This window comes from Lagenorhynchus albirostris, chromosome 12, assembly GCF_949774975.1.
Source record: "Lagenorhynchus albirostris chromosome 12, mLagAlb1.1, whole genome shotgun sequence".
NCBI lineage: Eukaryota > Metazoa > Chordata > Mammalia > Artiodactyla > Delphinidae > Lagenorhynchus > Lagenorhynchus albirostris.
Window position 1 is genome coordinate 47702252 of NC_083106.1, and position 23162 is coordinate 47725413.

At 38.5% G+C, this 23162-nt stretch overlaps 1 protein-coding gene across 1 annotated transcript in view; it reads right to left on the reverse strand.

Moving 5' to 3' along the window:
- Positions 1 to 9594: 9594 nt before the first annotated feature.
- SLC16A10 (solute carrier family 16 member 10) overlaps positions 9595 to 23162 on the reverse strand; it is a 135469-nt gene continuing 121901 nt past the window's right edge. Inside the window, exons 5-6 of the mRNA XM_060167210.1 lie at positions 13712 to 13940; positions 9595 to 11392 (exon numbers count right to left, since the gene is read on the reverse strand). Of these exons, the coding sequence (XP_060023193.1) occupies positions 11160 to 11392; positions 13712 to 13940 (462 nt within the window). The 3' untranslated portion in view covers positions 9595 to 11159. The remainder of the gene's footprint in view (positions 11393 to 13711; positions 13941 to 23162) is intronic.

A 23162-nucleotide genomic window follows, 5' to 3' on the forward strand; every position in this document is an offset into this window, starting at 1 on the left:
AATAGATGCAGAGAAAGCTTTTGACAAAATTCAACACCCATTTATGATAAAAACTCTCCAGAAAGTGGGCATAGCGGGAACCTACCTCAACATAATAAAGGCCATATACGACAAACCCACAGCAAAAATCGTTCTCAATGGTGAAAAACTGAAAGCATTTCCTCTAAGATCAGGAACAAGACAAGGATGTCCACTCTTGCCACTATTATTCAACATAGTTTTAAAGGCATTCAAATTGGAAAAAAAGAAGTAAAACTGTCACTGTTTGCAGATGACATGATACTCTACACAGAGAATCTTAAAGACGCCACCAGAAAACTACTAGAGCTAATCAATGAATTTGGTACAGGTGCAGGATACAAAATTAATGCACAGAAATCTCTTGCACTCCTATACACTAACAACAAAAGATCAGAAAGAAATTAAGGAAACACTCCCATTTACCATTCCAACAAAAAGAATAAAATACCTAGGAATAAACCTACCTAAGGAGGTAAAAGACCTGTACTCAGAAAACTATAAGACACTGGTGAAAGAAATCAAAGATGACACAAACAGATGGAGAGATATACCATGTTCTTGGATTGGAAGAATCAATATTGTGAAAATGAGTATACTACCCAAAGAAATATACAAATTCAATGCAATCCCTGTCAAATACCAGCGGCATTTTTTACAGAACTAGAACAAAAAATCTTAAAATTTGTATGAAGACACAAAAGACCCCGAATAGCCAAAGCAGTCTTGAGGGAAAAAACTGGAGTTGGAGGAATCAGACTCCCTGACTTCAGACTATACTACAAAGCTACAGTAATCAAGACAATATGGTACTGGCACAAAACAGAACTATAGGTCAATGGAACAGGATAGAAAGCCCAGAGATAGACCCACGCACCTATGGTCAACTAATCTATGACAAAGGAGGCAAGGATATACAATGGAGAAAAGACAGTTTCTTCAATAAGTGGTGTTGGGAAAACTGGACAGCTACATGTAAAAGAATGAAATTAGGACGCTCCCTAACACCATACACAAAAATAAACTCCAAATGGATTAAAGACCTAAGTGTAAGACCGGACACTATAAAACTCTTAGAGGAAAAAAAAAAAAAACTCTTAGAGGAAAACATAGGAAGAACACTCTTTGACATAAATCACAGCAAGATCTTTTTTGATCCACTTCCTAGATAATGGAAATAAAAATAAACAAATGGGGCCTAGTGAAACTTAAAAGCCTTTGCAAAGCAAAGTACAAACAAGATGAAAAGACAACCCTCAGAATGGGAGAAAATATTTGCAAACGAGTCAACAGACAAAGGATTAATCTCCAAAATATACAAACAGCTTATGCAGCTCAATATTTAAAAATCAAACAACCCAGTCAAAAAATGGGCAGAAGGGGCTTCCCTGGTGGCACAGTGATTGACAGTCCACCTGCTGATGCAGGAGACACGGGTTCGTGCCCCGGTCCGGGAAGATCCCACATCCCACATGCCGCAGAGCGGCTAGGTCCGTGAACCATGGCCGCTGAGCCTGTGCGTCCGGAGCCTGTGCTCCACAACAGGAGAGGCCACAACAGTGAGAGGCCCGCGTACCACAAGAAAAAAAAAAAATGGGCAGAAGACCTAAATAGACATTTCTCCAAGAAGACATACAGATGGCCAAGAAGCACATGAAAAGCTACTCAACATCACTAATTATTAGAGAAATGCAAATCAAAACTACAACGAGGTATCACCTCACACCAGTTAGAATGGGCATCATCAAAAAATCTACAAACAACAAATCCTGGAGAGGGTGTGGAGAAAAGGGAACCCTCTTGCACTGTTGGTGGGAATGTAAATTGATACAGCCACTATGGAGAACAGTATGGAGGTTCCTTAAAAAACTAAAGATAGAATTACCATATGACCCAGCAATCCCACTACTGGGCATATACCCAGAGAAAACCATAATTCAAAAAGACTCATGTACCACAATGTTCACTGCAGCACTATTTACAATAGCCAGGTCATGGAAGCAACCTAAATGCCCATCAACAGATGAATGGATAAAGAAGATGTGGTACATATATACAGTGGAATATTACTCAGCCATAAAAAGGAATGAAATTGGGTCATTTATTGAGATGTGGATGGATCTAGAGACTGTCATACAGAGTGAAGTAAGTCAGAAAGAGAAAAACAAATATCGTATGCTAACACACATATGTGGAGCCTAGAAAAATGGTACAGATGAACCTGTTTGCAGGGCAGAAATAGAGACACAGATGTAGCAAACAAACGTATGGACACCAAGGGGGGAAAGTGGGGGTGGTGGTGGGATGAATTGGGCAATTGGGATTGACATGTATACACTGATGTGTATAAAATGCATGACTAATAAGAACCTGCTGTATAAAAAAATAAAATAAAATTTAAAAAAGAATTGCTCAACTATGGAATGAGTTTACTTTGCGAAGTAAGCAATCGTCTATCATTTTAATTTAACAAAAAAAACGAGTGAATTTTATCCTGCTTAGGATCAGTAACAATTTGTCATATCCATTCTCTTCCATTTCCCTCAAAAGCCCTCCTATGGCCTGTACGTCTGGTACCTATTTACAGGCATATAAATAATTAATATATTCAATGCATATTGCAAATTTCATGTTTGATGTATAATATCTATTTAGCACCATTAAACATCAATAGTGATTTGCTTTGTAGTTAGGTCTCATCAAATAATAAACATCTTCTGACTGCAGCCAGTTTTTCTCCAAGTGAGGAATCCACAATAGCAGGGGATTTTTTAAAAAGTTCCAGCCTGGCTCTTGATCATCCCCTGAAATTTTCAGTGACTAGGAGATCACTTAGTACCAGCTGAATTTAATCAGTTTAATCAGTGTAAGTAAAAGAAGCAATAATGTAAGTAAACTGCAAAAAAAAAAGTATCAAATATAAATAGTTTTTGGACTATCCGGTGCTTTTGGTTTATTTCTATCTGTGTTCTTTGCCGTAGAGAAATAACAATACCCAAACACACTTGAAATACATATAGGAAGCTTTAAAAGCACACAGCTTATTTCTCTTTTATTCAACATAGACTGTTTCCTTTTCTTTAGTAGTTTTTCCTTCCCCCTTCTCCCCAGGGAATTTCATAAATATAATCACAAAGCCTTATAGAAATTTGCTAAAAGTTTTTTATTGTATTTACTGAGAACATCACATTGTTCCACAGTAAAATGATCTTATCCTCCAAATGATTACAAAGCACTTTTCATTAAAAAGGTTTTGGTTATCTATATTAAATTGCACATTATAAAAAAATCAGTTATAAATCATACTCTTTAAAAAGAAACATAAGGCAAGTACTAAAATACTGCACACTGATCAAACCCAGCATAATCATTTCACATAGTGATCTATATTTAAACAACTACTGTGCCAAAAATGGCATCCTGTGTAGGTAGGTAGAGAAGCAGACTCACACTGCAGTGTGCAGCGTGCACTTGGAACAAGTTGCTTTTGATGTCTAAAATAAAACATGTTTTTCTAACTTTGAAAATATGCAAGATAATTTAAAAATTACTTTTCAGGTAAACATTAAAATAAAACAAGTTGACGTAAAAAATATCATGTTATACTAGGAGATAGTTAAAATATCCAAGCTCTCTCTCAGTAATACTGCAGGGTTCAGTTTGTCATAGCTATAACTTTCAGGCTAAAATAAACTGGTAGGAGAACAAAATGACAAAATGCAAATTTATCAAGCACTGGGCAATGCCTTTATAATCTTACATTTCTCAAACCACAATATTTTAACAATTACATGAGAAGTTATTACTAAAGGGATATTTCATCTCTAGTGTAATTTTTTTTTAATTTTATTGGAGTATAGTTGATTTACGATGTTGTGTTAGTTCCTGCTGTACAGCAAAGTAAATCAGTTATACATATACATATATCCACTCTTTTTTTTTAGACTCTTTTCCCATAGAGGTCATTACAGAGTATTGAGTTCCCTGTGCTGTACAGTAGGTCCTTATTAGTTATCTATTTTATATATAGTGTGATATGTCAATCCCAATCTCCCAATTTATCTTCCCCCTGTAACTTCAGATTAACAAGCCCCCGTTCTCCCTTCCACATACAACTAATGTTAACAGTAGAATGGAATTATCATTAGTTAACACAGAATCCAGTACATTCCAGTAGATTCTAAATGTCTGGTTTTCCTAATTAGGAAAATGATAGTGTTATTTTCCTAATTTATATTTTTAAAATCTTCACAAAATAGAGTTAAGGCAAAGTCTACAAAGACAGCAAGGTTAAATAAAAACCTGTGGTCCCCACTTCCTGTGAATACTACTTACAGGTACATTAGGATTCAGAGACCCACGTGGAATTTGGGGTAGAGTTTTAGGTGCGTGTCACACAGTCAGCCACGACCATGATGCTGAGAGCCCTTGATAATCATAGGTCTGAGATTTGCTGACACTGATCCAGACACAGTCCTTTCTAATTTCTTTATGTTAAATCTGAAAGATGAACAGTGATACTTTCAGTGTCATTTTTTTAAAAAAGTAACTCATTGTCCAAGTTTTAAGATTGATGACTCCCAAAACTCTAATCTTAGCCTGAAAAATAGCTTAAAATATCTACTTAAACAAGCTCAATAGAAAGCTATTTTGTATATATAGCTATAGGTATAATAAAATATACATAACATTTTTTCACATACCCTCCGAGTCACAGAATACTTTGAATAGCTAACTATGCTAGAAACATTGACCAGGGATTTTTCTTTAAAGGCATTACGTTGGGGGGCTGTGTTCATCATTAAGTTTTCATTTGGTGATCATTTTCTGACTTTCATAGTGAACGCCTTCTGTGTTAACAAAAATTGCATACCTCTAAGTAGATTTTGAACTCAGTAATTGTTTTATAGGAGGTTTTTCTCCTCAGACATATAAACAAAATGCAACATGCATAGTACTGCTAGATCTACACATTTCTTATTGACATATATATTTAAAAAGAAAAAATAATTTTGCAAGGAACATGAAATTTAGCACCAATCTTGATCTGATCTTTCTCTGGTAGGAAAAAAAGGCACCAAATACAGTCAGTTCATAGCCTCAGGTCAAAATGCAGCACTCTTGATAACAAACCCTGGGTCCCTGAAATAATATTCCAATATAGGCTAAATTACGAAAGATATGTTGACCCATTACTGTCTAGCATTTTAGAACATACTATAGAAGATTACATTTGGTGAAGATAACAGTAGAAAAGGTTTATGTGTTTACACACATATTTAACAAATGGACTCTTCTAATAACTGACAGATACTGAAAAGTATTATCTGATGAAGAATAAAAGTCATGTATCAGAGGCTCCAAAATAGTGTCACAGATCTAATTTGATTTCTAAATGTTGTTTTATATTGATAGTGATATCACATACATGCTTAGTGACATTCAACTCCAAAATACTCTTCTTACAGCACCCATATAGAAAGGCTAGAAACATCTTTAGATTGGGAACTTGTGGGTTAACTCCTACACTATTGCCACACTCAACGGTAGCATTTTCAAAAACTCCAGCAAGACAAAAATTCATTGCCATGGTCCCTGTTCCACTAGGAAAGGGGTGCCTCTTACAGGAGTTGTTTAACATGTAAGCTGTAAGGTTAAGGCACAAGCATACAATCTTTTGTCAGTGATCATCCATCTTCCTGCCAAAGAAAACACAGATGAAAACGACCTCATCGTCAAGCTGCCAGTGTAATTTGAAAAGCCACTGGTGAAGCATATTAGTAAGTGTTCATTATTGTATATAGATTATAAATTTCTTCACTTTTTTCCTTTTTCAGATTATCCACAGGCCACAATAGTTAATATTCCATTTTTGTTCCTTTTAAATCCATTTATCAGAAAAAAACACTTAAATTTTATCGATATTTCGACCCCCTTAACAACTTGTATTCCCTTGCCTTTTAATCCCAGAATCACCATTAACTCACTGACTAAGCAAGAATTAAGCTGGATTTTTAGTCAGACACTGAAAGCTGAGGTAGGTGGACCGCCATGATCAAGTGAGTGTCATGATAAAGCACTTAGAAAGGTTTTATTTCATTCCCACTGTCTTTCCAACATACTAATAAAAGATTGAAATCTTGTTTCATAAATGAGGTAGCCTATTTTATATCTGTCAAAAAAAATAGTACCATGGAGAATTTCCTTGAATGTATAGAGGCCAAGATGATTAATGTTTACTTTAAAAAAAATTAATAATTTTTTTTTTGTGGCCGTGCCAGGTGGCATGCGCAATCTTAGTTTCCTGACCAGGGATCGAACCCACGCCCCCTGCATTGGTGTGCAGAGTCTTAACCACCGGACCGCCAGGGAAGTCCCCCAAAACTAATTTTTAAAAGGACAAGCTAAATAAACTACTGTGTCCCAAATATCAAGGTTTGGGTGATTCAAAGATGTGACAGTGAATTGTTTCATGGGTCATAAGGAGTTATCTGATAAAATCCGTATTTATCAGGAATTATGATTCTAAGTTATGTGCAGGTTTCATATTTAGCTATGGGCATTTGGCCCTTTATTCTTGAAAATTGTAGCCTATCACTTGTAGTATATTTATAAAACAAAGCATTAGTCTCTGCCAATAAAGTGATAAAATATGGCTGCGGCTATCCCATTACAGTGAACCTGCGAGCTGTGTGTGCCTGTTGTCCACATTATTCTTTGCTCCTTCTTTGCCAGCTACAATGAAGTTTTCAGTTAGAAATTTCCCGCAGAGTTTTAAATACTTATATAAATTATTCACATATTTAAAAACTACGGACTTAATTAGCTTATACTTTTCACTTGTATCTCTAGACTCTGGGAAGTTACTCTTAATACCTTTCACCATAAAGTGTAACCCAGCCTAAGGCAGGTTCATTAGGAACTGCATCCCAGAGGCCCCCTACATTCTAAGGCATCCTCCATGATGTGCTTTCAGGACTATGATTTAGCAAAACTTTAATGGAATATGAAAATCAAAGTTAAAAAGTGAGCTCTCTGAAAATATTTATATTAAGAACTTGACAGTCTTTTCTCTCAAAGTATTTACCTTAAACATTTAAAGTTTTATATGTTAGCACAAAAGATGACAATTATATGAAACTTATTACCCGTCCCAGTTTTAATCATGTAATTAAAATTTTTTTCGGTGTTATCATTAGAACTCTAAGTTGAAAGCTAAGAGCAAGCCATTCTCCAGGTTACACAAAATTGGATGGAGTTCCATCCTCTGAAATCACAGGGACTGGTAAGCAGTGCAGCTAAGCAACCAGTAGCACTAAGCAAGGATATTAATGGACTTTTCAGCAGGTTTTTGAAGGATGTGGGGAAGTAAAGGGAAAAATGATAAAGATAATATAAAAAGAGGCATACTAAAGGGTCTGAAAGTTTACCATCACCAGGAAGTCCTCAGAGGCACCCATGCTATAGGTTGCCTACCTCAAATCTCATACCACATTTTCTATTCAGTCTTATTTAACATCAAGAGTTATCTGGACATGGGACAGCTTACAAATAATAATAGCACAAATTAGAATGTTCTTAAGTGCAGTTAAAAGGAGTATAATTACCAGAAGTAAACATGTTTACTTTACAACCAAGTGTACATTGACTTTAAAAGTGGGAAGTTGAAGCTAATAGAATTAAAGTATTTTTTTTTCCATACTTGGGCAGAGCCCATGGGTCTGCAAACATGTATAAACAGATAATGCATGATCATGAAATGCAAATGAAGTCCTGTTTCTATTTATGAATAGAATTTGAAGCTTAATGCAAGCACTATGCAGTTTTCAGTGTAAATTACACATCTTGTAGTAGGGCTATAGACGAAGCATTACAACCATGATCAAAGAGATTTATAAATTTTGAATACAGTATCAATAATCTGGGTGGTTTATTATTACTTAAATGGATGCATCCCAGCAATGTCTACTGCAATAAAATTTAACCAGAATGTTTCTGTAAGATCCTTGGGCATCTGTTACGATACCCAATCCAGCCTTTCTGTAAAGTTGCTCCTCTTCTTATGCTATTGTTGGCCTCAAATGCCAGAACCTTTTAAATTTGAGTTCGCTTAGTCCTATCAGAATTAGGAGGATGAGATGAGAAAGTAGAGTTCTGTATCTATTCCTTTTTGGGGGTGGGGAGTGGGCAAGGAATAGCAACTTTATTCAGAAAGCCAGCCGAACAAGAAGACGGTGGACTTGTGTCCCGAAAACCATTGCACCTGAGTTAGAATTCAGGCTTCTTTTATACTAAAAGGGGAGGGAGTAAAGTCAAACATTTCCTGGTTCTGTTCAGCCTCAGGAGGGGATGTGTTAATTTCTTCCTCCCTGCAGTCATTCACAGGTGGGCCTGGTCAGGATGTTTCCTGTGAGCTAAACAAAGGTATTTTATTTTATTTTTATTTTATTTTTTTTTACAAAAAACTTTTATTGTATTTGAATTATAACGTTGTGTGAATTTCTGCTGTACAGCAAAGTGACAGTTTGTATCTATTCTTTTAAACAAGTGTCTTGGATTGAACAAAAAAAAATGTAGGCCCATCAGGTCACTTTACTGCAACAGTAACACTCTGTTCAGAAATTAGAAAGGATTTACTTTGAAAGATTAAAGTAATATTTCTTGGTCTAAAACAAATCTTTGTGAATATTAATATTTTTTATTTTCTCAGTATATATTTTAGATGTTTATAACTATTTGTACCAAACATATTACTAAATATGCATTTTATGGAATTTAGCATCTTACCTTTCATACTTTTTAACTTTTTATTATTACAGCACAGAACTCCCCATAAGAGTCTATGTTAGTGGAGCCTTTTCAGTGTTGTAGATCCTGTTTGATTCATTCCATTAGACTGAAAACTAACATATGTATAATATTATACACAAACACAATATTCTGAGATCTAAGTTTTATTATAAATACTTGTCATGTTGCTCTTTTATCATGGAAAATAAGCAAGATCAAGTCTTTGAGTTTCAGATTATTACTTTTCTTCCCCTAAAATCAGCAACATTTTGAAAGGAAAAACATTTTGGAGGTCTTTACAAAATAAATTTTCTATTTTAGATCTACTCTTTCTGTAAAATTGGGAGGTAGTCAGGAGTTAGTGCTGAAACTGTAGGAAAAATAAAAATAATGGCAGGTTCGATGATTGTACTTAGTTGTATGGTTTTGCTAATTTCAAAAGCACTGATAATAATGAGGAAATAATGTTTTATATAACTGGGCATGAATAAATGAAGAAACTAATAATGTATTACATTATCATTTCTAAGTCATTTTGTAAAAGCTTAAATAAAATAAGAACATCAAAGGGCAGCATGGTCAAAATATATATATATATATATTTTAATGCAACAGAACCTTCCAAAAAACAAATTATCTAAGTCCCCTGAATATGAAATGTGGAAGAATTGGAAGTAGTAAGTTACAGAGTATATCCAAGATCAAAATTATTTAAAGTTCTGTTAGAAATAAATTCCGTATTTAGTATTTACACTTTGAACCTTCAAGGTTGCAGATGAGAAAGCTGATACTAAAAGGAAAAGTTACTGGGTTTTCTAGATGTTTAGTTAACAGCCTCACTTTGCTCCTCCCCCTGCCTGCCCTCCTTTCCCATCAACAACTGCAAATCCATACGCTTTCCAGGCATCTCCATCCTCAGCTAGAGACAGGAATGGAAGGACTTTGCCTTTCACAAACGATCGAAGCTGAAAAGAGAAGTAGGGAGATAATAGGTTTCATTTCTCTCAGCACAGAGACTTTAGAAACAGGTGAATCCTGGAGGTGCTTTATAAAAACAGCATTTTCCCAGGTGAACAAGCTACATTTGAGGAAGATCTAAAATACATATGTATTTAGGATTTAAATATGCTTTGTACATTATTAACTTAAAGACCTAAATAAGAAAGAAAAATGTACTAAAATATAATTTCAGGACTGAGGGACGTGTTCTGATGTTTTTTAGATGAATATGGGTCATGTCATGACTTCGGTTTTAATTTTAAGTCTTTAAAACTCAAATAGCCTTCTTATATTTGTCTGTGTATAAAAATATTTTTAAAAATACAGGCAATGTTAAAGGGGAACACAATAGGATAAGTACATATGAACGCAAAGTTTTGTCAGAAAGTTTTACCGATTTGAGCAATTCTTTCTATCAGAAATAGATATTTTCTTCACAAATGTTTTTTTCCCATTTGTGCCTAAAACTGCAACTTGATAACATGCACTAGGACCTGATATTTAAACAAAGTCTTACTGAGCAACAAATCAGAAGTCAGAAAAATTCTAAGTTAAAATGCCAGAATATCTTTCAATTCTTCTATTTTACTTTATTGTTACAATTTAAACAAATTCAGAAATCTGGGGTGTTTCTGGCTACTTGAGTAAAACACACTGCAAATCCAAAGGGGAAAAATGTAAATGGAAGAAATGTCTGATTTCTGAACTGTTCTGCCCTTATGAACATGATCCTGTTCATCTCACACCTCGATTCTGAACACCTTGTCAGTACCTGCTCCAAAAAGGTCCCTTGACACTGGAGCAAGTCAGAATAACTTACTTTCAAAGCTTATTTAAGAGCAGGGGAGCAATTTTAACTAGACTTGAGATTTAAGTAGATCTGATATTATCTAGAATCCAGGCTTAAATTTTGTTTCCAAATAGCAGAAGAAATTAAAGATACCAAAACTAAAAACGCCAAGTGAGACAAACAATATTTCCAGTCCTAACCAAACTGCAACCCTTTCAATACAGCTTGAGGTATTTTTAAATATTTGTATAAGCTAAATAGTGCTCACAGTTTCTGAAGTTACTTTTTACTGAGATAGCTTCATATTCTCATAATATTTGACTTTCAGACAGGTTTTCTTGTACATGAAATTGAGTCTGAGTCTCCGGCCTCAGACTCATGGAAATATTGGACAGCTTTTCAGTGGCAGAAAATGATTCTTGTAGTAATAAGGTTCTATTTCCCAATTATTGTGCTATTCCTAGGATGTGATTAAAAAAATAAGAAATTTGCAATTCATATAAAAGGAAAACTTGCTTAAACTTCTAAAAGCAAGTCCAGTCTGGTGGAGGTATATAAGACATTAAATAACAGAGTCAGATTCCTTCTTAAAGATTCCAGATGAGCTTGACAACAGAGAGTTCTGGTTCTCCAACATTTTCTCCATCTTTTCTCCTCCAGTGGTTTTATTGATCTCTCTTTGCTTCTTACTATGGATCCATGGGATAAAACAAAGGACAGCACCTCCAATAAGGGGAGGGATTCCAGCGAGGTAGAATGCCACATCATAGGAGCCCAGCTTGTCACGGAGTAACCCTGGGAAGGGAAAAAACTGTCACCAAGAGAGAACAAGTATGGCTCTTGGGGTCTCAGATTAGTCACTCTGGTGGCCTACTGCCAACCTAGTATCTTTATCTCAGCAGGATAGTTCAAACATCTCAGATATCAGACATTTTTAAGGAAATGGGTCTGAAATATAAACCTTTTCTGATATGAGGAAGGAAAAGATCTCATTTCTTTAATCTTGTTGCAAGTCTGTGACAGGCCTTTGAGTTTTCCTACCAAGATATTACACGGAAAAAATATTTTCAACCAAGCTTTGGCTTTCTCAAAACCCTTCAGAGGCCATTTGGGATATTCTGACACATGGTGTAAAGGTCCTGTTTTAGCTGAAGGTGGACGGACCGTCAAGCTGAAACTTCTCTCATACACACAGACCTCAAAATGTCTACGTTTTAAACCTTTCTTGGGCCTGTTTATGAAATAACATGAAACTACTTAAAAGTATAATCCAAAATCATGAAAAATTATAAGTCTAAGAGTCAGGATGAAAAAACTAGGTTGTTAAATACATTTTGGAAAGAAACTAAGGTTTGTCAGCACATGGGAGGAAAATATAAGAATATATGTGTGGTGCTCTAATAGATCCTAGGGCTCTGCTTCTAAAAACTGTCAGAATACTCCTTATTTCTAATTTCTCTAACCAAATCCAGATTTTAAAAGTTATCTTAGTGTTTTAAACTTTTACTATATAACCTAAGTTATCTGAAATGTTCTAGGAACACATTGTACTGAATATCTGACTCTGCTAAGTAAACAGCTGAGGATTTGTTCAGGTAAGTACCAACATCAAAAAAAAAAAAAAAAAAAAGAAAAAGGTGTACAGTCATTCCAAATAGAAACCTAAAATATACAACATATCTAAATATATGCTTTTCCTATCCCCTGAATCAGAACATTCCACATATAACTGAACCTTTCATCCTTATGAACATAAATTAATATGTTTGTTTGTAATACTATGATCCCTCAGAACCTCCTGCTGTTCTGCCTGCTTTGAAAGTTTCCTGTTAACTCCTTCATTCTTGATCTGTTATAGTCACTTCTAGTAGCAAACACCGTTTCTACGAAAGTGCTGCTTGTAATTTGCTGTGGACTTGGAAACCCTAACAAACTAAGCTTGTAAGATGTAAAAATAGTGTATTACCTGGGGGAGAGGGGAAGGACTGGAGGGTTTTCCCTAAAAGGAGACTGTGATCTTGAGAACTTATCTTTTATTTGGTCTGCTCAGTAGTGGTTCTGCTTGCTTGATACATGACTAGATTCCCAACTGGCAAATTTGCTGATATGTGTGGTTCTGAATATGAGAATGAATTGAACTGAACTTTCACTGAGCCACTCAGATACCAGACACAGATGACAGTACATACATTTAAATTTTATAATAATTTTAGCAAATCTTATCATAATTTACAGTGGCACCCAACTAATACTGAACGTGAAACATCTTTATACTATCATTCAGGAGATTTCTAAAGGTGAAATTCACATAACATAAAATTAACCATTTTAATGGCATTTAGTATACTAACAATGTTGTACAACCACCACCTCTCTCTAGTTCCAAAATATTTTCATCACACCAAAAGAAAACTCCACACCCATTATGCAGTTACTCCCTAATCCCCCATCCCTCCAGCCCCTGGCAACCACCAGTCTGCTCTCTGTCTCTATGGATTTACCTATTCTGGATATTTCACAGAAACAGAATCATATAATATGGGACCTTTTGTATTTGGCTTCTTTCACTCAGCACATGTTTGAAGTTCATCTGCCTGGTAGCATGTATCAGTACAGCACTTCATTCTTTTTTATGGCTGAATAATACTCCGCTGTATGGATATACCACATTGTGTTTATCCATTCATCTGCTGACGGACATTTGGGTTGTTTCTACTAAGTGTTATTTTTCATTAACTACTTCTCAGGGGGCTATGATCTCTTACACAAAGCATACATATTTAGAAATCTTTCAGAATCTTCACCTCTTCCTAAAAAGAAATCATACTGCTATTCCTCCAAAACACATACTAAGTGAAATATAGGAACTCTGAAAGCTCAAAGTCCAGAACATAACTGCTACACATTTCACTGAGAGTTTCAGATATCAATAAGAATAAGAGGACTCATCGGCAAATTTTTCCAACATGCCATCTACAGCTGGTCTTATTAAAAATGTTATAGATAAGGCACATACAAAGCAAGACACCAGAAACCAATAAATCATAATATATTTAACATATAAGTGAGACTTAGGACCTACAGTAGAAAATGCTATGAATTAATATAATTTACCTGCAATGGGTGGGCCCACAGTCATGGGTATAGACATGAATCCGAGTAGAAATCCAATTGCTTGTGAGACATCCTGGGCACCAACTAACTCAAAGGCAATGGGGGCCATAATGGAAATGAAGCATCCATCGAAGAGACCCATGATGAGACAGACAGCAATGAGGGCCCCAAAGAGGCTGCACAGGGGAATCATCATGGACATCAGACCAATGAAGAAAAAGGACAGTACCTAGGACAGACACCACAATGTCAACTCTGCTCTCGGGAAAAGTGAACATCACTATTACTGAGCAACAGGCTTAGGACTTTTAAGTGGTTACTGGTCAGTCGCCTCCTCAGCCCAGTTCGCCTTGATTTTATATACATAACCAACTCCCATAATCATCTCCCCCAAGTTCCCCCAGCACTTTCTCAATATTTCCATTAAGGGACAAGAAGAAAGTAAGGATTTTTTTAAAATAAATTTATTTATTTTATTTTTGGCTGCATTGGTCTTCACTGCTGCACGGGCTTTCTCTAGTAGCAGCGAGCGGGGGCTACTCTTCATTGCGGAGCGTGGGCTTCTCATGCAGTGGCTTCTTTTGTTGCAGAGCACGGGCTCTAGGTGCGCAGGCTTCAGTAGTTGTGGCATGCAGGCTCAGTAGTTGTGGCTCATGGGTCTCTAGAGTGCAGGCTCAGTAGTTGTGGTGCACGGGCTCAGCTGCTCCATGGCATGTGGGATCTTCCCGGACCAGAGCTCGAACCCGTGTCCCCCTCATTGGCAGGCGGATTCTTAACCACTGTGCCACCAGGGAAGCCCAAAAGTAAGATTTTTTATATACTTACTTTTCTTTCCAGGCTGAAAGCTCTTTGAGATCAGAATCCGTACAAAAGTCATCTTTGAACTACATATTATAAGGTTTAAGGATCTTGAACCTGGGCACTGCTCAATACATATTTGTTCTTTGAATTTCAGCTCAAATTCACTCATCAAACATGATTTAAAAATTTTACCCTTGAAATTATATGCACTTTACTGGTATTAGTCCTCTGCATAATGAAAATATGCCAGCCAGATCTGTCCTTCACATCACAGAGCTTCCAGTTTGGAGAATACAGAGATGTAAGTTTTAGATATTTAAATAATCAATTTAGAATATAGTGCCTGCTGATATTCCAGACATGGTGAGCATAGGTAGATCAAGTGAGAGAGATTAAAATAAGTAACTATGATTTGATATTCTATAAATGTGTACTGAATTTTGATTATTCCAATTCCAATTAAATTTTGACTGTCAGAGGAAATATATGATGCATAATATGCAGTGAAAACAGTGAACACATTCTGCTATAACATCCTAAGAACTAATTTATATAATCCAGTTTTATTTACAGTGTAAATCAATGACTATTATTGCCGAAGAATATTTTCAAACATTGTCTTTTGATGCTAAGTCATAGATATACCCTATTTAAGCACCCCAGAGTTAAGGCTGAGAAATATTTTGCACCACAGAACACTTTCATTTTAGCGTTAGAGTAATTAATAGAATCAAACACTTGATTTTCCCTGCCATTTGGTAGCTACTGTGCTATGTTCTGTGTACGGTGCTATGTGAATAACACCTGGTTCCTACCCTTGGGTTGTGGGGAGATGACCATGTAAATAAATAAATGCACATGAAGTGTTCTAGATGTTGCTGTTGTATATTCAAAGTATGGTGGGTACAAAAAAGGAAGGAGTGGCCAATTCAATAGCTTTTTTAGGCAAAGAACTAATTAAAATTGGATCATTCACTCATTAGTGGAAGAAATGTTTTAAAAAGAATCAGCTTTTTAAAAAAGTGTTCATATAATAGCAACTATTATTTATTTAATGTTTATGAAATGCCAGGCGTTTTTCTAAGGACTTTAGATCGTGATTCTCATAACAGTTTTATGAGATGGGTACTAATGTTTTCCCCATTTTACAGATGAAGAGAATGATGCTGAGAGGTTTAGTAACCCTGGATGGAGCCAGCCTGGAACCTATGGTCTGCCTGGGCAGTAGGTAGCAGGGAACGATGGAACAATTTCTAGAGGGTACCCTCCGATGACAGTGGGGCTGGGGAGGAAGGGAGAGGCCACATAAAGCAGCCATCTGGATCACCGTCTTCATCTGCTCTGTTTTTCCCAGGACCCACTAGGCACGTCTGTGGCATACCAAGCTTGACTGCACGCCTCAGGGCAGCCCCTCACAACCTTAGTGCACATCAAGATCACCTGAGGAACAGGGATCTGGGAACGGTGATTTTCACAAGCTCCCCAGGTGACTCTGACACGAGTTGTCCACTGACCCCACAGTAAGAAACACACTGTTGAAAGAGGTTTTAAACTCCAAGTTGGTTGCTTTTTGACAACAACATATTATACAGCTGAATCAATTTTTCTTCTTCATTATTAAAATACAGCTTTGTGGTAGAATTATGATTAGTTTAAGACTCTGAGTCGGCTGTTTGAAAAGTAAGTCTGGCACTTCACATTTTCTAAAGAACATAATCTCCCATATTCCGATTTTCTATGTTCTACTTAAACATCTTTTTCTCCAATCCAATTTCCCTCAAAGCGTAAGCATAATTTCTTAGTGGTGGGTAATTACTGGGTTTGCAGCCTATAGACTGGAAAGAACTAATAAGGCTCAGAGGGACAGACCGGGCTCTAGCTCTCTGTGACCTTGATAAAAAGACTCCCTGATGCTGCCCATCTACACAAAAAGAGACTTAAAGCTAAATCAGAATGTAGAAAGTGGGTTGAAACTAGCAAGTAAGTAAAGATTTGAGTTATTTTTATTGAAAAACTAATAAAGACAAATCCTAATATTATTAATTAGATACATTTTTACTCTATCTACAAACACAAAAGAAGATAAATACTTGAATCTTAGAAAGGTATCTATCATTACAAATTCCAGAGAACCTGGAGTAAAATGTGAGGACATCACGGGGCCAGGTGGAATGGGTTTAACTGGTAAAGCCACATACCAAATATTCCCAACCACACAACTGTAATTCTACTAGGTGAGCTTTCAATGTGCTTCCTATTCTTTTACTGTTTTGTTCAGAACAAATCTCTTCCAAGGTAAGACAACCAGAGTGACTGTTGAAAGCTTAGCCCAAAGTCATTTTTGCTCAATAAACAAATGTTTTCTTGGACCAGTTTATGTAACATGAGACTGAGGCACTTATGTTAGTTATCCTGATCTTTCTATCCATTTTTGGCCCCTTCAACTTTTTGTTCTTTGGTCAGTTTTGTAAGAAATCATATAAGAGGGGCTTCCCTGGTGGTGCAGTGGTTAAGAATCCGCCTGCCAATGCAGGGGACACGGGTTCGAGCCCTGGTCCGGGAACATCCCACATGCCGCGAAGCAACTAAGCCCATGTGCCACAACTACCAAGCCTGCACTCCACAGCCCATGAGCCACACCTACTGAGCCCAAGTGCCACAACTACTGCAGCCCACCCACCTAGAGGCCGTGCTCTGCAACAAGAGAAGACACCGCAATAAGAAGCCTGCGCACCGCCAACAAAGAGTAGCCCCCACTCGCTGCAACTAAAGAAAGCCTGTGGGCAGCAACGAAGACCCAACACTGCCAAAAATTAATTAATTAATTATTTTAAAAAAGGATTGCTAGTGTATACACACACAATGGATTTTGTAAAAAAAAAGAAATCATATAAGAGTTTCAAATTTATTATTATATATTTTGAGCATATTACTTCTTAATACTTTACCTGACTGCAAGTTCTCCTTTTCTCAATTCAAATTATGTTAATTTATATTCTTTTTCAAATATTTAAAACTGTTAAATTTTAATAACAATTGTTAAATAAAAATTATTAGTTGTTATTTAAAAGTAAAATTTCTTGTTTTTTCTTTAAGAATTGAATTTATAGAAATTTACACATTTATTCTTTAGCATTTCTCAGAAAATACCTAGCTACTTCTGCCTTATTTGTAGCTATAGTAGTGAGAAACACTGCTCTTTCTCAGCAGATATAACTACCCCAAATGTAGCTAAAATTAGGAGGTAAGCAGGCCAAGCCGGTGAGGACATACATACTCCCCACATGCAGGGACATCTGAGCCACAAGGAGCACAGGCCAAGGTTTATTTAGCACACTGCGTGTAGGAGGTTCATCACTTCCCCAAACATCTACTGATCTATAGATACTAGGCCGCAGTTTGAAAGGTGAATAAATTTAGTGTTACATACAATCTTTTTTTCCGCCCCAAACGCAGTAGCTCTGGTTAGATTTAAATAAGAGATTCAAAGGTTCCTAATCCTCTTATAGGTTCTGGCACTGACATTTAATAAGGCATTGACTGTTGAGATGTCTTCCTTGCTTTTGTTTCTTAAAACCATACAAGGAAATATCTCCTGTCATAATTTAACAGGCTCTAGAAGAATAACGCCCCGCTTAAGTTAGTTTATGTACCTAAGAACAAACAAAAAAAATGGGGGTTTTTTTGCTATTACCGTTACCATTTCTGTCACAAAGAGAGCATTTTTAGAGAACTGTCAGGGGAAGTTTTGCTCAGGAATCTAAGTATATGACCGAAGAGGAAAAATGAGCTGCACCTGAATAGCAGAAGGCACTTTCGGAGGCGGGCACACAATTGGCCACAGTTAGAATCAAGGGTTGCTCCTATAAATTTATTCACTATAAAGTTTCCAGACTTTCAGAGCCTCTGGCTAGGAACCCAGTAGTTGGCAGCAGAGATCTGCAGGTCCATCACACTTAAGGGAAGTGTTTAGGGCACAGCCAAGTGGCTGGCTTCTTCTAAAGCACACAGTTCTCTGGAAGTGCTTCACAGGGAGTCTGTTCAACTTTCACCACGGCACGTGAGTACCACCATTTCTGCCTGGAGGGGGAACTGGCCCCAGTGCCACAGCCCAGGCAAGAACAGAGAATCATCGTCTGTTTCCTTACTCAGGCCGGGGAACTACTAAATATTTGAATACCATTTGGGAAATAGTTTATGTTTGGTAAAGCATGTACCTTTATCCCAATGTATCTTCAGGAAAACATAAAATGCTAAAAGGGAACAAAAAGCAACAATAACAGCAACAACAAAAAAAAGAAAACTGGACAACACTGATCAGTTCATTCTACTTCAACCAGAAGAGGAAGCTTACACAGGAAGTTGGATCCAAAAGTGATTAATTTTTCTAAATTACAAAAAAAGTTTCTGAATTTCAAAAGTAACTCATGAATACATTCTTGAAAAATTTCAAACCTTAGAAAAATATATAAAATAACATATGAAACTCTCCCTTCAACCCCCTCCCACCCTCAACCCATTCCCACTTTCCTCGTCAGGAATAACCGCTCAACAATTTGGTGAGCCTCCTAGACCTCTTCTGTGTACACACATGTTGTTTGGGTTTGTCTGCTTTACATACATGGATATGACGTCCACACTTCAGTATGTCCATGGCACAGAGAAATCTGACACGATGGGAAAGTGATCTAAACCCAAAGTTTTTGATTCTGTCATTAGAGTTACAACTTCCAAACCTTTGAAAAACACTTTCACACTTTTACAACAGTTACATATTAAACACACAAATTTGCAGTAATTTAATGGTGACTAGAAAAACAGGTCTGTGAAGTTAAGAAAGATGGCTGAGAAGATGCCAGGACATAGCCTTTCCTCCCCTAATAAAGCACTCCAGGAACCCTTGCAAAGATTTTCTTTAACCATCATTATTCATCATTAATGCAGTTCGGTCATCTCTTTGCTCGGCATTTAGAATTGTTAGGCTGAAAATACCTGGAACCCAGGACCCTGATGGAAGTTTAAATTCAGAACTCTTAAGCAGAAGTGTAAGATATATTCCTAAACTCTGTTACCTATAAGCAAAGATCCCCAAATCAGGATAACCAAGGTCTCCTTCTTGATACCTGTTCCAAACCAGGATCTGCCTCAGTATTTAATAGAATACTAAAACAATAAAAGCAAGGATCTATTAATGATCCGCTCTGGGCCGGCACTTTAAATAAGCTGTCACGGGGACTTCCCTGGTGGCACAGTGGTTAAGAATCTGCCTGCCAGCACAGGGGATACGGGTTCGAGCCCTGGTCCGGGAAGATCCCACATGCCGTGGAGCAACTAAGCCTGTGCGCCACAACTACCAAGCCTGCGCTCTAGAGCCCGTGAGCCACACCTACTGAGCCCGCGAGCCACACTTACTGAGCCCGCAAGCCACAACTACTGAAGCCCGTGTGCCTAGAGCCCGTGCTCCACAACAAGAGAAGCCACCGCAATGAGAAGCCTGTGCACCACAACGAAGAGTAGCCCCCACTCGCCACAACTAGAGAAAGCCTGTGTACAGCAACGAAGACCCAACAGCCAAAAATAAAATAAAATGAATAAATTTATATAAATAAATAAATAAGCAAGCAAGCTGTCACCATGAGTCCTCACACAGCCCTCTGCCGGATCTAGAGACAAGTCATATCACACTCCAGAGCCTGTGCTTTTCTACTCTGCGGCCTCCCAAACCCCAAAAGTAGAACATGTGGGAGGCTGTGAAGTGTGTTCTGGGCCCGGAGGCTACTCAGAACCCGTGTGATGCGGACAGAGAGGGAGGGGAACTGCCGTGGCCCCACCAAGCTGAGCTGTTAACAGATGAAAGCAAGGAGCAGGCACATCTGAGAAAACACAGCACCAACAAAAGGCAGGAGAGGAAGATAAGCAGCAGAAGCCTTCCAACCCTTAAAGGCCGCCAAAGGGCGGACAGCCAGGCAGGGAGACAGGGAGAGAAGGAAGAATAAGCAAACAGGCAGAGATGGAGTTGGTCGCAGCAGAGAAGAAAGAGCCAAGAATCAAAACCCACACTGAATGTTTGGGAGTCGGGGCAAGGAAGCCAGGAAAAAGAAGGGACAGAGCGGGGTGGTGAGCCCAGCCGCCTGTGTGGGGTAGGCCTGCGTTGGCCCCTGTGCTGTCAGTGGCTCCCAGCAGCACAGGACACACCGAAGGCCGCCTTTCTCCTCCACGGGCCTCCTCGGGCTGGACTGCAGTCATCTCGCCTGTGACTCAGCCCGCACTACCAGGTGCTACACACACTGCACATGTGGATGAAAAAAATCAGATGCGACCTAAAAGAAACCAGGCTGTGACTAACCTTTCATCCAAAACGAAATTACTGATTCTTAACGCACTGCCGTGTAACTGCAGACCAAACATGGGACAAGCTAGGAAAGGCTATATTTTCTTTCATAAATCACATGAAATACTAACGTATGTGCCCCCAATATGTTGTTAGTGACCCGACTGCCCTGCCTGTAGGGGGAAACTTTCTAAAGTTATAGTTGTTCCGGAGTAAAGTGCTGATGTATAAAACACACCATGACTTCATCCATCACAGCGCCTTAGTCTGGGCCCCAATCGCCTCGACCCGGGACACTGTATTGGCCTCCTAACTGGTCTCCCTCCCTCCAGCACTCCTGCTTCCCTCCCAGTAATAAAGCCTCCACACACAGAGCGACCACAGCGACTAAAATGTAAAATCACGTCATTGCCCAACAAAGACCTACTATGCTTCAAGTAAAATGTCTGCATCAGGGATTTCAAGGCCCTGTTTCATCTGGGCCCTCCTCTTCCCAGGCCACTCTCCCTGTCTTCTTGAGTTCCCATTCACTCCCAGCTTCCTCCTGCCTCAAGTCTTGCTCCAGGAACTCAGGGACCACGTCTGTCTTGTTTGTATCACCCCTACCAGGGTCTGGGCTGGTGCTTGGGGCACAATGGGCACTCCTTTTTTATTTTAATAAATGAAAGGAAGCCAAAAGTCTGTAATACAACCAATTTCCATTAGAGGGCTCCCTTGACACTTGAGAACAAGACAATGTTCTGCTAAGTGTTCGACAGGGATATCCGCAGTTGGGTATTAATAAAAGGGGGAATGATCCTAACACAGTGAATATTTTTAGATGTAGCACTCTACTAGCTGTCTGCACTTCCTTCTAGCCGTGTGACCAGACTCCTTCCTGCAGCTCTCTGCCTGGCCCTATACACAAACACCCACAGTGAGGTAGCTTCTCTGTTCTTCCGTGTTGGCATCCAAACAGCGACGGTACCTTCCTCAAAGGGCTGGGCAAGGAGGAAAGAAGATACTGTACGTACAGCATTCAGTTCATCGTCTGGCACATGGAAGTGCTCAGTAAATGGGGATGGCTATTATTTCAAATCAATTAAAGGCAATTTATCTGTAATAAATGTCTTTTCCAACTATGTCCTTCGCCCAAGTTCTACCTTTCCTTCAAGGCCCTGCTCAGATACTGCCCCTCATCTCTACAGTGAACGGACGTGCGCAATCCCCAGTCCCCAGCCCCCATTTTGTCTCTCCTTTACCTTCCTTCCACAGCCAGGCCCTTGACAAAGTTGCCTGTATTTCCATTTAATCAGCTGATCACGATCAGTCTTTTGCACCTGCCACTCCACTGAAACTCCCCTCTGTTGCTAACTCCAGTGAAAACCTGTTAGTCTTTAACGTGCCTGCCCTCTCACTAGTTACTGACACTGCTGACCACTCCTGCCCCTGGAAAGACTATGTGCCTCGCTTTTTTCCTACCAGGCTGGCCACTCCCTTTCAGTGTCCCCTGCACACGCGCTACTCACCCCATACAAGCCCATGAATGCCGAAGTCCCACAGGTCTCTTAGCCACGCTCTCCCACGAGCTCCAAACTCAACTTGGCTTTCCCACAAGCACTACAAACCTAACATGGCAAAAACAAACTCATCATCTTACTCTGTTCTACTGAATTACTGATCTTGATAAAACAGCAAAACCTTCCACTGTTACCTGAGCCACAAATCTCAGACCCAGCTTAGGCGGCTCCACTGAATTCTCATTTCCTGTATCCCTGTTTTACTCCCTGTTTGATCCCAACATCTCTGCCCTGGTTCCTCCTGCCTAGACTATTTCAATATTCTCCAACTAGTCCCTGTGCCTCCGCTTTTTAAAAAAAATAATAACAATAGCTTTACTGAAATATAAATTCACACACCAAAGAATTCACCCACCCATTTAAAGTGCACAATTCACCGCGGGTTTTGGTTTAACAACAAGATTGTACAACCATCACTACTGCCTAGTTTTAGGATATTTACAACACCCCAAAAGAAACCCCATACCCAGGAGCAGTCACTCCCCATACCCTCCTTCCCCCAGCCACTAGCAACCACTAGGCTGCACTCTCTGTCTCAGGATCCGCCTATTCTGGACACTTCATATAAAGGGAACCACATGATATGTGGCCTTTTGTGACTGTCTGAACTCTTGCCCTTCCTCCTCTGTATTCCACCCTTCACAGTCACTAGGTTAAGCTTTATAAAATACAACTCATGTCGGGCTTCCCTGGTGGCGCAGTGGTTGAGAGTCCGCCTGCCGATGCAGGGGACACGGGTTCGTGCCCTGGTCCGGGAAGA